The sequence below is a fragment of the Eubalaena glacialis genome, chromosome 1 (genome assembly GCF_028564815.1).
Source record: "Eubalaena glacialis isolate mEubGla1 chromosome 1, mEubGla1.1.hap2.+ XY, whole genome shotgun sequence".
Classification (NCBI taxonomy): domain Eukaryota; kingdom Metazoa; phylum Chordata; class Mammalia; order Artiodactyla; family Balaenidae; genus Eubalaena; species Eubalaena glacialis.
Genome location: NC_083716.1, coordinates 178,946,599 through 178,959,869, shown reverse-complemented (window position 1 = coordinate 178,959,869; position 13,271 = coordinate 178,946,599). Strand labels below are relative to the sequence as shown.

The window sequence follows — 13,271 nt, the reverse complement described above, 5'->3', positions numbered from 1 at the left end:
ACAAAAAAAACAAACAAACTAGAACACACTATACACCATGTTCCCTGGTGGCCACGACATCAAAGGAAATAGATAAATGGACCCAAGACTGTGTACGTCTTCGGTGTGGTGAAAGGTGACCTGTGACTCTCAAAGCCACTGGGTCCAACAGTGACTGATGGAGAAAGATTCTGGAAGAGAAGGGTGTGGAATAAGCTGAGTCTGCCTCATAAAAAGTTCATTTGATGTATCAAGAGGCTCCAGAAATAAACTAAACTAAATCAGCAATATAAAACAAAGATAGAACCCCCCTCCTCTGTGCACTCACTCTTGCACTCATCTCAATCACTGTACTTAACGGACTGCATCTTATTTCCCTACACATTTGCTTTCTTTTGAGAGTGTAAGCAACTTGTGGGAAGGGAATGTGTCCCCAGCCAAGTCTGGCACACAGTAGGCCCTCAATAATGTTTATTAAATGATAAATCAATGCCTAAGTCATTTTAAAAAAGAAAAAGAAGAAAAATTAACTCAAGGGGTAATTTTTTGTCTATTGTCTTGCCATATACCCTTTCTTTCTATTCTGCCATATATAACTTTAAAATATCCTTGAAAACTCAAAGTGTTTCAGTGTTTATACTGTGACCAACAGAGTTCTATCTGGTTCTGCTCTGGAAAGCCAAGAGCAACAAACCATGAAGAAGCAGAACCAACTACACATTCCACCAGTAATTTCAGAGGCAGCCTGAATACATTCCATCAACGATTCCCACTATGCAGCTTCAGAGATGTTTAAATGGGATCAAGGAGCTGGTAAGGAAAAAAAAACTAATAAATCTTTGGTGCCCTGAGAATTTTCAAATGTTAATGTTTCAAATTCTGGGTAGCACATACAAGTGTTTGCTATATTCTTTGTACTCTCCTGTACTTTACGTTGTTTACAAATTATTAATACAAACAAATAAAAAAGTAATTCTTAGGAATGTGGACCTATTAGAGAAGTAGAGAATAAAGAATTTCTGATAAAATTTACTACTGAAGTCTGACCACCTTGATTTACCAAGGAATTGTCCTTTAGGGCACAAATATGGAAAACTCCTTTTTGTTTCTTCTTATTAGGTGTGATGATGTAGTGCCAAGGATGGCCTCCAATCTGAAAAGCATTCTCCAGGGAGGACACCTCAAAGAGCAGTGGTGGTGTATCTGCAGAGATGGGCAAAAGGAATGTATTAGCTTCTTTATTCTGGTAGCCTTGGAACATTCATTAACCGAACTCAACCTTTCTTTGCACGCATCATCTATGAACTTCCACTAATGAAAAATTACTATGTTCAAGGCAAGAAAATACAATCAGGAAAGAGGCTTATTGCTTATTTCTATAGTCTTAAGAAAAGAAAAAGCTGGTAGGAAACAACTGTTAGGTTATGAGTCAACCTTCTAGACATCCGTTTTCAGGATATGTGTGACATGCAGCTGAATGGAGATAAAAAATGGGCTGAAGGTGCTTATGATGGCAAAAATGACAAAGTATACCTAACAAAAGCAGCTGCCATTTAATAAGCACCTGCTATCTACAAGGCTTGGTTAGATACTATTTCCAACTCTCCTAACAATCCAACAAGGTATTAGGTCTAATACTTCCTTCAAATGTGAGGAAGAGAACCTTCATATTCTAGACTAACAGGTTATACTTAGCAAACTTTACAAAAGAAGTGTTGTTTAAGATTTCCACTTCAGAAATAATGAAAAGTAACCACTTAGGATGGGTCCTGTTACAGTGGAAGCTTTATCAAAGGATAGCCACTACTACTAGTATAATCATTAGACAAGTTAATTTTAAGGTAGTTTAGATACATCCAGTCAGTCACTGTCTGTTGGAGACTGACAACACAAAAGAACTATCTGTTAGTGCTTCCTAGTCTTCTTCTTTGATGACAATTAATTTTATATAGAGCATAACAGACTTACTTTTGGAGACATGTATAAATGGAAGGTAGTGCTGCTTATGAAGTCCAGAATTCCTTTGGGGCAGCCCTTCTGAAATACCACATGGTCTGTTTGTGAAGGTGACTAATCAGAGTCCTTTGTTTATGCCTCTAACTTGAGAGTTTAATCTTTGGCTTATGAGGCCACCACTGTCAGTAAAGGGACTTGTCTTAGGGAGACCATTCACTCAAAAAATCACATGTTACATATAGAAGTGTGTGCCTTATTAGGTTTCTTCATAAGGGCAATTTACTACTTAAAGCTATACAAAGGAGAACAATAAATAATGAAAAGTGAGTTCACAAACTGACAATCTTGAGGAGAAAGAAGAGATAGGTATAAACATATCAAGTATATTTAAAGTACCTTTTTTTAAAAACCTTCTAAGAGAAGGGTAATATTCTTAATATACAAAGAAATCTTTTTTAAGTAATAAGAAAATTATGGACACCCCAATAGAGAAATGGGCAAAGGACATCAGTCGGTAAATTGTGAAAGATACATAAACATCATGTGTGATACTATGGTGGCTACCAAATGATGGTGGATGACGAAAAGAAGAATTATAAAGAGAAAAAAATACAATTAGAGTTTGAATTTGGGGTTAAAAATTTAAGTAGCTATGTTGTAGAGAATATAAAATAGGAATTCAAAATAGAAAAAAAAAAAATCAATGCAAAAAGATGTATTTAAAAAGAAATACTTTTCCCAGCAGTTGCTAAAAATCGCCCAAAAGCAGCAGCAGGACTCTGCTCACCACAACCCTGGTGGGTCCCCATTAGCCCCAAGAGCCCAAATTTTGATCTCTAATACTATTCTCAGTTGAAAGGGCCTAGGAGTTCTCAGAGAATGGCTGATTCCATGTCTTGTGATGAGGAAAATTTAGGATCATTAATAATTACAGGAACATTCTTATACTATTTATAATCACAGAAAATTAAAAACAACCTAAATGTCCATTGTAAACTGGTTAAATAAATTTACAGTTCATGCATATAATGGTACATAAGTCGAGATCTTAAAACCTCGAGGAGCTTAGCGTGTGCACACATATACACAGGACCACTCTTTGGCAAAGGTAATATAAGTACTGCATTCAAAAAGCATCAGAAGAAATATAATGAAAACTAAGTTTTCCTTCCATCTGTATCCCTCAAAGATAACTACTATTTATCAGTTTTCTGTGTGCCCTTCCAGATATTTCAAGCAATTCTAAAGGCATATACTCATATATATCTATACTTTTAATATATGCATATGAATACTTAACACAAATGAGGTTTTTTACATACATAGTTTTGCACTCCTTTTTTTACTTACTAATATATATTGGAAACTTCTCTATACCAGTGCAAAAAGAATTCCTGTTTCTTTTTAACAATTAAGTTAATGACAAAGGCAAACAATGAAAGAATACTAATGTCACCTATCAATGTATCAATATACATTGTTTCCAATCTTTTGCTGTTAGAAACAATGTTGTAACTGTACATTTGTCATTTTGTACACATGTGAATGTATCTGGGATAAATTCCTAAAAATGGAATTGCTCAAGGAATATATGCATTTAAAATTTTGAAACATACTGACAAATTGTCCTCCACAAGGGACTCCAATAATAAATGACAGTGCCTCTTCTATACTTTCACCAACCCTGTTACCTAACTTTTTGATATTTGAGAATCTGAAAAGAAGTATCTTATGATAGTGTTAACTTGCGCTTCTCTTATCAGTGACGTTGGGCTTTGTCCTCCCCAAATTAAAAGTCATTTATATTTCCTCTTCTTCTGAACAATATCCTTTGCTCATTTTGTTGCTGTTGTTGTTGTAGTCACTTCTTCTTACTGGTCCGTAGAACTCATATATAAGGAGGAAATTACCCCTTTACAGTGTATGTTGCAAATATTTCCCCTGTTTGTTGTTTGATTTTTGAGTTGGTTTATCTGTGTGCTTTTGTTTTTGTTTTTTACCTTGCAGCACTTTATTTTTATGTAGCCAAATTTATCAATCCCTTCTTTAATGGCTCTGCGTTTGTGTCAGAAAGCTCTTCTCAACTCTGAGATAAAAAGATTCTCTAAGTTTTCTTATAGAACTTTAAATCTTTGATCCATCTATTATTTCTTTTGATGTAAAGAGTAAGATAGAACTCCAACTTTGTTTTCATAAGACCATCTATTAAATAATCTAGATGGAAATTAATATTTGTAATACATTAACATTTAAAAGTGGGTTAGGCTACAGATATATGCAATAATATGCAATGAATCTCAAAAATAACATGGTGAGTGAAAGAAGCCAGACAAAAAAGTACATATCATATGCTTCCATTTATACGAAACTCTAGAAAACTAGAGTGAAAGAAAGCAGGTTCATTGGTTGCCTAAGGCTGGGGATGGGGAGGGAATTGACTGGAAAGGGCACAGGGGAACATTTTGGAGTGATGAAAAGATTTTAAATCTTGATTGTAGTAGTGGTTTCATGGATATAAACATTTGGCAAAACTCAAATTGTACAGTTAAAATGAGGGCATTTAAGTGCATGTAAATTATACTTTGAGTTGTTTTTTTAAATTATTTTATTTATTTTTTAATTATTTAATTATTTCTTTTCTTTTTTCTGTTTTTGGCTGCACCGTGTGGCTTGAGGGATTTTAGTTCCCTGACCAGGGATCGAACCTGGGCCCCCAGCAGTGGAAGCACGGAGTCCTAACCACTGGACCACCAGGGAATTGCCATTATTTTATTTTATTTATTTATTTATTTATTTTTGATTTTTTTAAAAAGCAAGTTATGAAGGAGTATTCACAGTATGATTCTTTTTTGGTTTCATACATATATACGTTACAAGATTACCAAAAAAACACACTGAGGTGATACTAGTTAATTCCATGCAGAAGGACTATGAGTATCTTAAACTTTCTCTATTTTGTTTATCATTATTTCCTAATTCTTCTGTAATGAAAATGAACTGCTGCTGCATTTCAAAAAAACGTTATTTAAAGTTAAAAGGAATATTATTTTGTACAGACCTTAATGATCCTGAAAAACAAATCTGGAGAAATGAATAGGATTTCAGTCAATATAGTTTGAAAAAATACTCAAAGTTTCCAACATAGTATGCTACTTTTCTAAGCTAAATGTCCAACAATCGCTGTATTGTTTTACAATGGCATGTGATTTCACAGATATTTTCCAATGTTATTATTTTAAAGTTGATAAAAGTGAGGCCCAGAGAGGTTAAGTAATTTGCTCACTATCATAACCACCAGTTAGTAGTGGGATTTCACTCTTACTAGTAGCAGACCAAGATTGTGATCTCAAATCTAGTCTTCTCTCTACAAACAGGGACCAAAATCACAGCACAATCAAAGGCTCTATGAGCTTTCTTTATCACCCTGTTCTTTGTTTTACCTGCTTATTATCTGCATTTCAATGAGAACAATGTACCATTTGGGGAAACTCTCTTCAAAATAATACATTGTAGTTACCACTGGAGCCTGTAGTTTTAAAATTCTTAATAGATTTCCTGCTAGCGTATTTGTATCAAATATAGGAGGTATTGCTGAGGCTGAGTTATCACAGAACTGCCTAATTCAGCTTGTCCAAGACATCTAAAACCCCGAGTAATTTTTAGAATTATTTATTTTGAGTTTCTTGGATAATGGCTATACTGGACTCTGTTTTTATAGTCTGTCATTTACTAAGAAAAAGAACATCTCCTTTCTCACAATTAAATCTTTCATTTGTTTCTTGATTTGTTGATGATGTAATGTTAAATAGTAATAATAGAAAAAAATTACTGTCTTATTTTGACTCATGTTAGAAAAACCTTTGGAGTTTCACCTAAATACGTGATGTTTATTGGTTAGAAGTAAAAGGAAATGTCCTCAATATGATAAAGAATGATTCTTTTTTCAAAAAATATTTATTTATTTAAATTTATTTGGCTGCCCCAGGTCTTAATTGTGGCAGGCGGGCTCCTTAGTTGTGGCATGTGGGCTCCTTAGTTGTGGCATGTGGGCTCCTTAGTTGTGGCATGCAAACTCTTAGTTACAGCATGCATGTGGGATCTAGTTCCCTGACCAGGGATTGAACCTGGGCCCCCTGCATTGGGAGCTTGGAGTCTTAACCACTGTGCCACCAGGGAAGTCCCAAGAATGATTCTTAATGAACCAAGACTAAAGATAAACAAATATTAGGATAACAAAATATATTATCTTTTTAAATTTATTGATATGAGTTTTACATCTGTCTGCATTAAATAATTCTTGTATTGCTGAGATGAACTCTGGTCAGTCATGGTTTATCTAACACACATTGCTCAATTTGAGTAGCAGTTCATTTCCTTTTAATAAACTGCTGAATTTGATAAGCTAATTACATATAGAACATTTTTATTATATTTATAAAATTATGTATAATTTTTTTTTGTGCTTTGTTGATCTTTAAGTTGGGTAAATTTCACAGAATTGTAAAATTTTAAGCTATAAAGGAACTAAGATGGTATCATTTGCTGCAACTTATTATTCTGCAGATAAGGAAATCAAGACCAGAGAGGTAAAGTAACTTGCCAAAGGTAACAGATCTCTGGCGGAGCAAGGTCCAGCATCCCCAGGCCTTTATCTAAATGAATAACAGATTTTTGTGAACGCCTATTCAAAAGCAAAGAATACTCTGCATAGAAATAAAATGAATTAATTTATAATTAAATTATGCAAACAACATTTGGATGATTACAATTAATAACTATTAATATGACCACTTAATTTTTAAGGTGAAGAAAGTACTATATAGTAGCCATACCTGTGACTTTAATATTACAAGGAATGCCAAAAGGAGCCTCTCCTACAGTTCCAGTAGTCCCACCCCATCTGCATGCACACCCTAAGTCAAGTTTCTGTTGCATGAACTAAAAATAAAACAAAACAAAACAAAAATGGTGGCTTTAGCACCTACTTATTTGCTGTCTGGAGAGAGAAAAAAATCAAATTCACATGTATATGACAGAGGAAATGTCTTTATTTATTCAAGGGCCTTTCTGTTTACCTTCCCACCCCTCTTTTAAAGGTTACTTTGTCTTTCTCCATTTGTACAGTTTTGTAGAGTTGAAATCTACACAGTGCCTTACTTTAAAAACATCTCATTAAAAAATTCATACCTCAGTCCTACCAAGGGGGGGTAAGTGGCGGGGGGGGGGTGGTGGTGTGATGAATTGGGAGATTGGGATTGACTTGTATACACTAATATGTATTAAATGGATAACTAATAAGAACCTGCTGTATAAAAAAATAAATAAAATTCAAAAAAAAAAATTCATACCTCAGTCCAAATCTCAAGTTAATTTCAATATGGCAAATTTCAGTTTTCTCTACCTGTTCAGTGATGGCTTGGAAGCTATAAAGTCTGACCAGTCCCGAGCTGTACATCACAATCAGTATTCCATGAGACAAGGTGGCATCTGTTACGCTCCCGAAAATCTGAGGGGAAAGGTAGATATCACCTGAGAAAAGACCAGAAGGCCAATCCTCTGAGTTTCACAGTGGTTTGTGCATCTGTTTAATATTCAGGCCACCACTACAACACTGCTGCCTAACATTATAACTTAATTATAATTTAGAAACTGGAAGCTAAGGTGTTATTAGGGGAGAGTGGTAAGCCACTGGGGTCTCAAACTGAAGCACTAATGGGAGTGTAACACATACCCCTCAAAATTATGCAGCAGCATACATTTGCTTCACAATTTTGTCAATATCTTTTAATAACAAATCCTTTTCCTCATGGACGTAGGTGTAAACTGAGTCCATTTAATTCTACCACGCAGGATATACATGGCAGAATAAATACAGGGACCTATTCTTCATAAAATGTTATTTATGAAGGGACATTTTTTAGCTGGAGGTGAAAAGATTGGGTCTAAGAAAGTAATTCTAATAAAAAATAGCCAACTCGAGAATTTTATCATTACCTTGTTCTTTAAATATCTAATACTGTTAAAACCGAACATGTTAAAAACCAAATACATACAGAAACATTTAGCCTAGCTGACCTTGAGAAGCTTTGGCTCATTGTTCCCTTTCTGTCTCTGTCTCTGTTCTATGCACTGGATCCTGTCATGATGCTCCACAGAGCTCTAAAAAGAACTTGATTCTGTGCCTATTTTAATATTTAACAAAAGCCAACTAACATAAACAAATATTCACAGCAATGAAAGAACAAGTACCCCCCGCTCGCCACAACTAGAGAAAGCCTGCGTGCAGCAACAAAGACCCAACGCAGCCAAAAACAAATAAATAAGAAAGAAAGAACAAGTAGAAATTAAGTGAAAATCTGTTTCTGTTTCTACTCAAGACAAATCATTTAGTAAAGATTTACTACCCCAACAAATAGCTTCAAGTACATTCTGAGCCTGGCCCCTAGGTAGTCTTATTATGCATGGTAAGTGAAAGATATACTTCAAATAACTGTAATCAAAATCAAATCCCTCAAATGATTATCTCGAACATGTAAGAATAAACAGAAACAATTTATGACTTTGCTAAGTGTTCATTCCTATTGTAGACTGTAATAAGTATACACAATTACTTAATCCACAAGCACAAAGAGAACAATTACATTTATGAGCTGTGTTTTTTGTCATCTCTTAAAAGGATAATCATGGTTTGCTTTGCTCTTGACTAGCCTATGACTTTTTATTCCCTGATCCTCATTCTCCACTTTGAAAGGAGGATTTCTTTAATTCAAATGTATTGTCAAATGATGAGTGCTATAATAAAGTAGCCACTCTTATTTTAAAATTTGGTTTAATCTCTGGAGTCAAATCTAAGTTCAAATTCCAGCTTCTCCATTGACTACCTTTAGGATTTTGGTAGCTGCTTAACCTCCTAGTTAAATACTTTATATATTACACTATTATTATATGTTGTAAAATATTCAAAGTGCCTGATACAAAACGAACAATTAATAAATAATTAATTCTTTAGTCTTTATGCAGTTTAGTATATTATGCTTATATAAAATTTTTAAAATACATTCATCTTGTTTGCTTATAAGTATTAGTGGACCCTCAAGACCTGGGCTCAATAATGCTTCAGGTGCTTAATTAAAGACTAGTAGAATAGACCAATAAATAACTATTCACCCAAACTAAGTAACAATTTTTTTAAAGGAAACTAGCAAACTATTGATTCTTTTACTCAAAGGAAATATGTCCTTCCTTTCTTCCCAAATAACCACCCCACAAATCAAGAACAATGGCAACAACAATAAAACCCAACACTGAATGAGTTGAAGAACTTACATATTTAATTATAAGACTTGTTTATATACCATAAAACAAGTTTTAGATCTATACTTTGCAATTAAAATGAGGCACTTTGTTGCAGCTTTTTACCTTTCTTTATGATCATTTTTAAGAAGCTTTGGAATATTCCCAATGAAAAAAAATATTTTACTCATTTCACAATTTTATACAACAGTGGTTTGTTAATGACTGGTACTCAACACTATCCACTTGAGAAGCATAAAAACATGCAGAAAGGGACTTCCTTGGTGGCGCAGTGGTTAAGAATCCTCCTGCCAATGCGGCGGACACAGGTTCGATCCTTGGTCCGGGAAGATCCCACATGCCATGAAGCAACTAAGCCCATGCACCACAGCTACTGAGCCTGTGCTCTAGAGCCCACACGCCACGACAACTGAGCCCACGTGCCTAGGCCCGTGCTCCACAACGAGAAGCCACCGCAATGAGAAGCCCACGCACTGCAATGAAGAGTAGCCCCCAACACAACTAGAGAAAGCCCATGCGCAGCAACGAAGATCCAAAGCAGCCAAGAATAACTAACTAACTAACTAACTAAATAAACATGTAGAAAGATGAAGGGACTATTAGACTCTCTTCCCACATCAAATGTTCTCATGTATTTTGATATGAAATAAACTAAATCAGCAAGCTTTGTACAGTCAAGGGAACATTTCCAATCCAAACACCTAATAAACAAATAATTAAAAATGATATTACATCTTATTGTCAAAAAATTAATATTACAATTAAATCAGAAATGAGTTCCTACCTTTTTGTTGATCTCCAGAATCCCTATGAGTGAAAAAGGTAGCACATGGAACACTGCAAGGTACAGCAAAACAGGCTGCTGAATGCCTGCCTAAAAGGAAAGACTAAAATCATAGGCAGCTCTCAAGAGTATTTTAAAACTGCTGTTTTCCTAGTGGTTACCAGTGGGGAAAGGGAAGTGGGGGAGGGGCAATATAGGGGTAAGGGATTACGAGGTACAAACTATGATGTATAAGACAAACTACAAGGATATATTGTACAACATGGGGAATAAAGCCAATATTTTATAAGAACTATAAATGGAGTATAACCTTTACAAATCATGAATCACTATATTGTACATCTATAACATATAATATACTTATATTTATATAAGTATATATATACTTATATATATACTTATATATATAACATATAGTATACTTATATATTATATTATAATATAATATATAACATATAATATATATAACTATACTTCTATAAAAAGTTTTTTTAATTAAAAAAATAAAAACACTCTGTTTTCATGAATTAAAAACATTCCTCTATCTATATTGCAAAGTTACTTAAACAGGAAGGCCTGCATGTTCAAAATATGTCCACTAAACCTTTAGCCCTTCAGATACTACAAACTGCATATACACACAAAAATCTATAGAAGTAAGCATAACAGTAAACATTTCTTAACATCAAAATATATTTTACAAAAACATACTTTATATACTGTATAACAAAATATATTTATCTACTATATAATGGATTATAATATAAATTAATATATTGTATTATATTATTATACAACATAATTTATATTGTGAATTGGAATTCTAATAATCAAGGGTCTAATCAAAAGACACAGCGTTATCATGGTCATATCATTTAGCATTACAAAACAGTATTACACTGACATGAGAAAATGGAAATAGAAAAAAGTATCAACAATTAAAACTTGAGTGATTTCTCTGCTTGAAGAAGATAGCTCCTTTACTTTGAAGAATAAGGTTCAGATTTCTTTCTGTTATGGAATATAAAATAATCTGTGGTACTTCCCCAGAGTGGCTTGAAGGGAATTGCCTAAATTTGTGGTAAACAACTTTTATAGCATGCTTCAGGAATCAAAGATCATTAGTTCTTTCATAACAAATTTTCAGACAAATTCCTCTGGAAAAAATGCTTTATTTTATTGAATGTTTAAAGATGTCTACCTGCTGGGCCAATGCTGAGCCTTTGTTCTGAGCTGACTTGACTGCAATGACTTCTTGAGGAGTGTCCCAGCTCAAGTATCTTTTAAAAGAATAAAAAGAAATTTATTCATTTGGGTCAATTTCCTTCTACTTAAAATAAAAATATAATAGATATTTTATAAGTGAACAGTTTTTCAGTTACTTAAATTATAAAAGCAAAGCAGTTTATTTAAAAAAAAAATAACTAAAAGAATTCCCTTAGATCCTTATATGCATTTATTCCTATTTTTAAATATATATATAATTTTAATCCTTCTAGAGTCTCAGTGAACAAAAATTATGTTTGATCTGTCAGTATTCAAAACTTAGAAAACAAAAAACCATTCCTGATTTAAAATGGAAGTTACAAAAAGCATTGAAAATGTTACATTCACATTTTGCATGCACATATTCATTCCAAAAATTTATATCTAATTTATAAAATTACTAGTTAAAAATTAACAGTTCTTAGATTATATTACGTAGGTAATTGAACTGCAACAGACCAGCCTTCAGAAAAATCTACCATAAAATACATCCTACATATAAAATACTATTTGTAAAAAGTAAATTTTTTTAAGAAAGGGTATCTGCCAACTACTAGAGGTTAGTTACTTATGAAGAATACAAAGATAAATGATAAAGGGTCTCCATCCTCAGATCTTCAAAAGTAGTCATGAGGAGAGAAAAATAGAATAGGTTTTTAAACTGAGATCCATGTATACAATAGAAAACTTAAAAAAAAAAATCTTGAAATATCCTGGGCCACAAGTCTCAATTTTTCATAATAAAATTTTAAATAACAAAGTCACAGTTAATACCTGAATTTGCAATATGAAGCAAGATATATTTTCTCAAGGACTTTTCCTGTAGTTGCTGATATACGAAGTAGCCAATTATGAGCAGTCAGTGCTATGAGTGAGGATTTATAATCTGATGTATTGGGAAGCATTTCTCCCTTAAAAAAAAATGAGGTATAAAACTGAAACTGCATGGTCATAAACAATCTGCAGTAATCCATATCCAAAGAAAACAGCTAAACACTTAAAGAAATAGTCAAGTAAGTATATTAAAAAAGAACTATTAATGCACAAATAAAGAATTAAGACAAGGAAAGGTTAAAATCATGAATAATTATTTTCATCATTAATTTATTAAGTGAGTTTGTTCACATAGAGTGCTTCAACAGTACCTGAAATAACTGATTACTTATTAAGTATTAATCATTAAGTATTCTACAAATGTTAGCCAATCATTATCATAATAACAACAGTAACAGGAGTACTACTGATGCTGCTGTGATAACAAGAGCAACAATAACAGTTCTTAAAACCATGTATAATAGCATAAGCAATTAAGAGTCACCTGCTAGAATAGATGTTTCTTTATTCCAAGACTTGTTTTCCTTTTGATAGAAGTTAAAATGGCAAAAGGGCAAATTATCCCATTAGTCACTGTGGCTCTACTCTAACCTCAAATGAAAAGCTAAAATCCAGAATCAAGGCAGCCAAAGAAGAAAAGAGTCAGACCTAATTTTAAAGAGAACCTGTCTCCAATGAATTACCCCCAACAAAGGGAGAGGATAGCTGCTTCGGTGTACCTGCCACTGAGGAGTTGCCATAAGGTAGAAGACTAAGGCAGAAAGCGAAAGAGAAGCCAAGGGTTCTACTTTGATTTATAGAATAAAAAGGATGTTCTAAGAGGAAAGTTAAGAATAAGGAAGTTGAAATTACTCTTATATTGCTTGGGCTGAAGAGTGAATAGAAAAGAATGTAAACGTAGTTATTTTATTTATACTCCTAAGATTTGTCTCCCCTTTCAAATGTTAGGGAAAGAAACAAGGTTTTTTTGTTTGTTTCTTGGGGGTGTGTGTGTGTGTGTTTAAGCTTATTAGCTACTGAAGTCTTACACTAAAATCACAGGCAATGATGTAAATATTTTTATTCTTTGGTGTCTTACATAAGTATCACCTCATGGAGTTTTTAAAGTTTTTAAAAATGTACCATTTATACCTTGCTT

At 33.4% G+C, this 13,271-nt stretch overlaps 1 protein-coding gene across 3 annotated transcripts in view; it reads right to left on the bottom strand.

The window, feature by feature from the left end:
- Window positions 1-13,271, bottom strand: part of DCAF17 (DDB1 and CUL4 associated factor 17) — a 60,043-nt gene that overhangs the window by 37,919 nt on the left and 8,853 nt on the right. For all 3 annotated transcript variants that reach the window (XM_061201882.1, XM_061201873.1, XM_061201866.1), the window contains exons 4-9: window positions 12,074-12,210; window positions 11,235-11,313; window positions 10,034-10,123; window positions 7,337-7,441; window positions 6,768-6,873; window positions 1,040-1,182 (exon numbers count right to left, since the gene is read on the bottom strand). In XM_061201882.1, coding sequence (XP_061057865.1) covers window positions 1,040-1,182; window positions 6,768-6,873; window positions 7,337-7,441; window positions 10,034-10,123; window positions 11,235-11,313; window positions 12,074-12,210 — 660 coding nt within the window. The remainder of the gene's footprint in view (window positions 1-1,039; window positions 1,183-6,767; window positions 6,874-7,336; window positions 7,442-10,033; window positions 10,124-11,234; window positions 11,314-12,073; window positions 12,211-13,271) is intronic.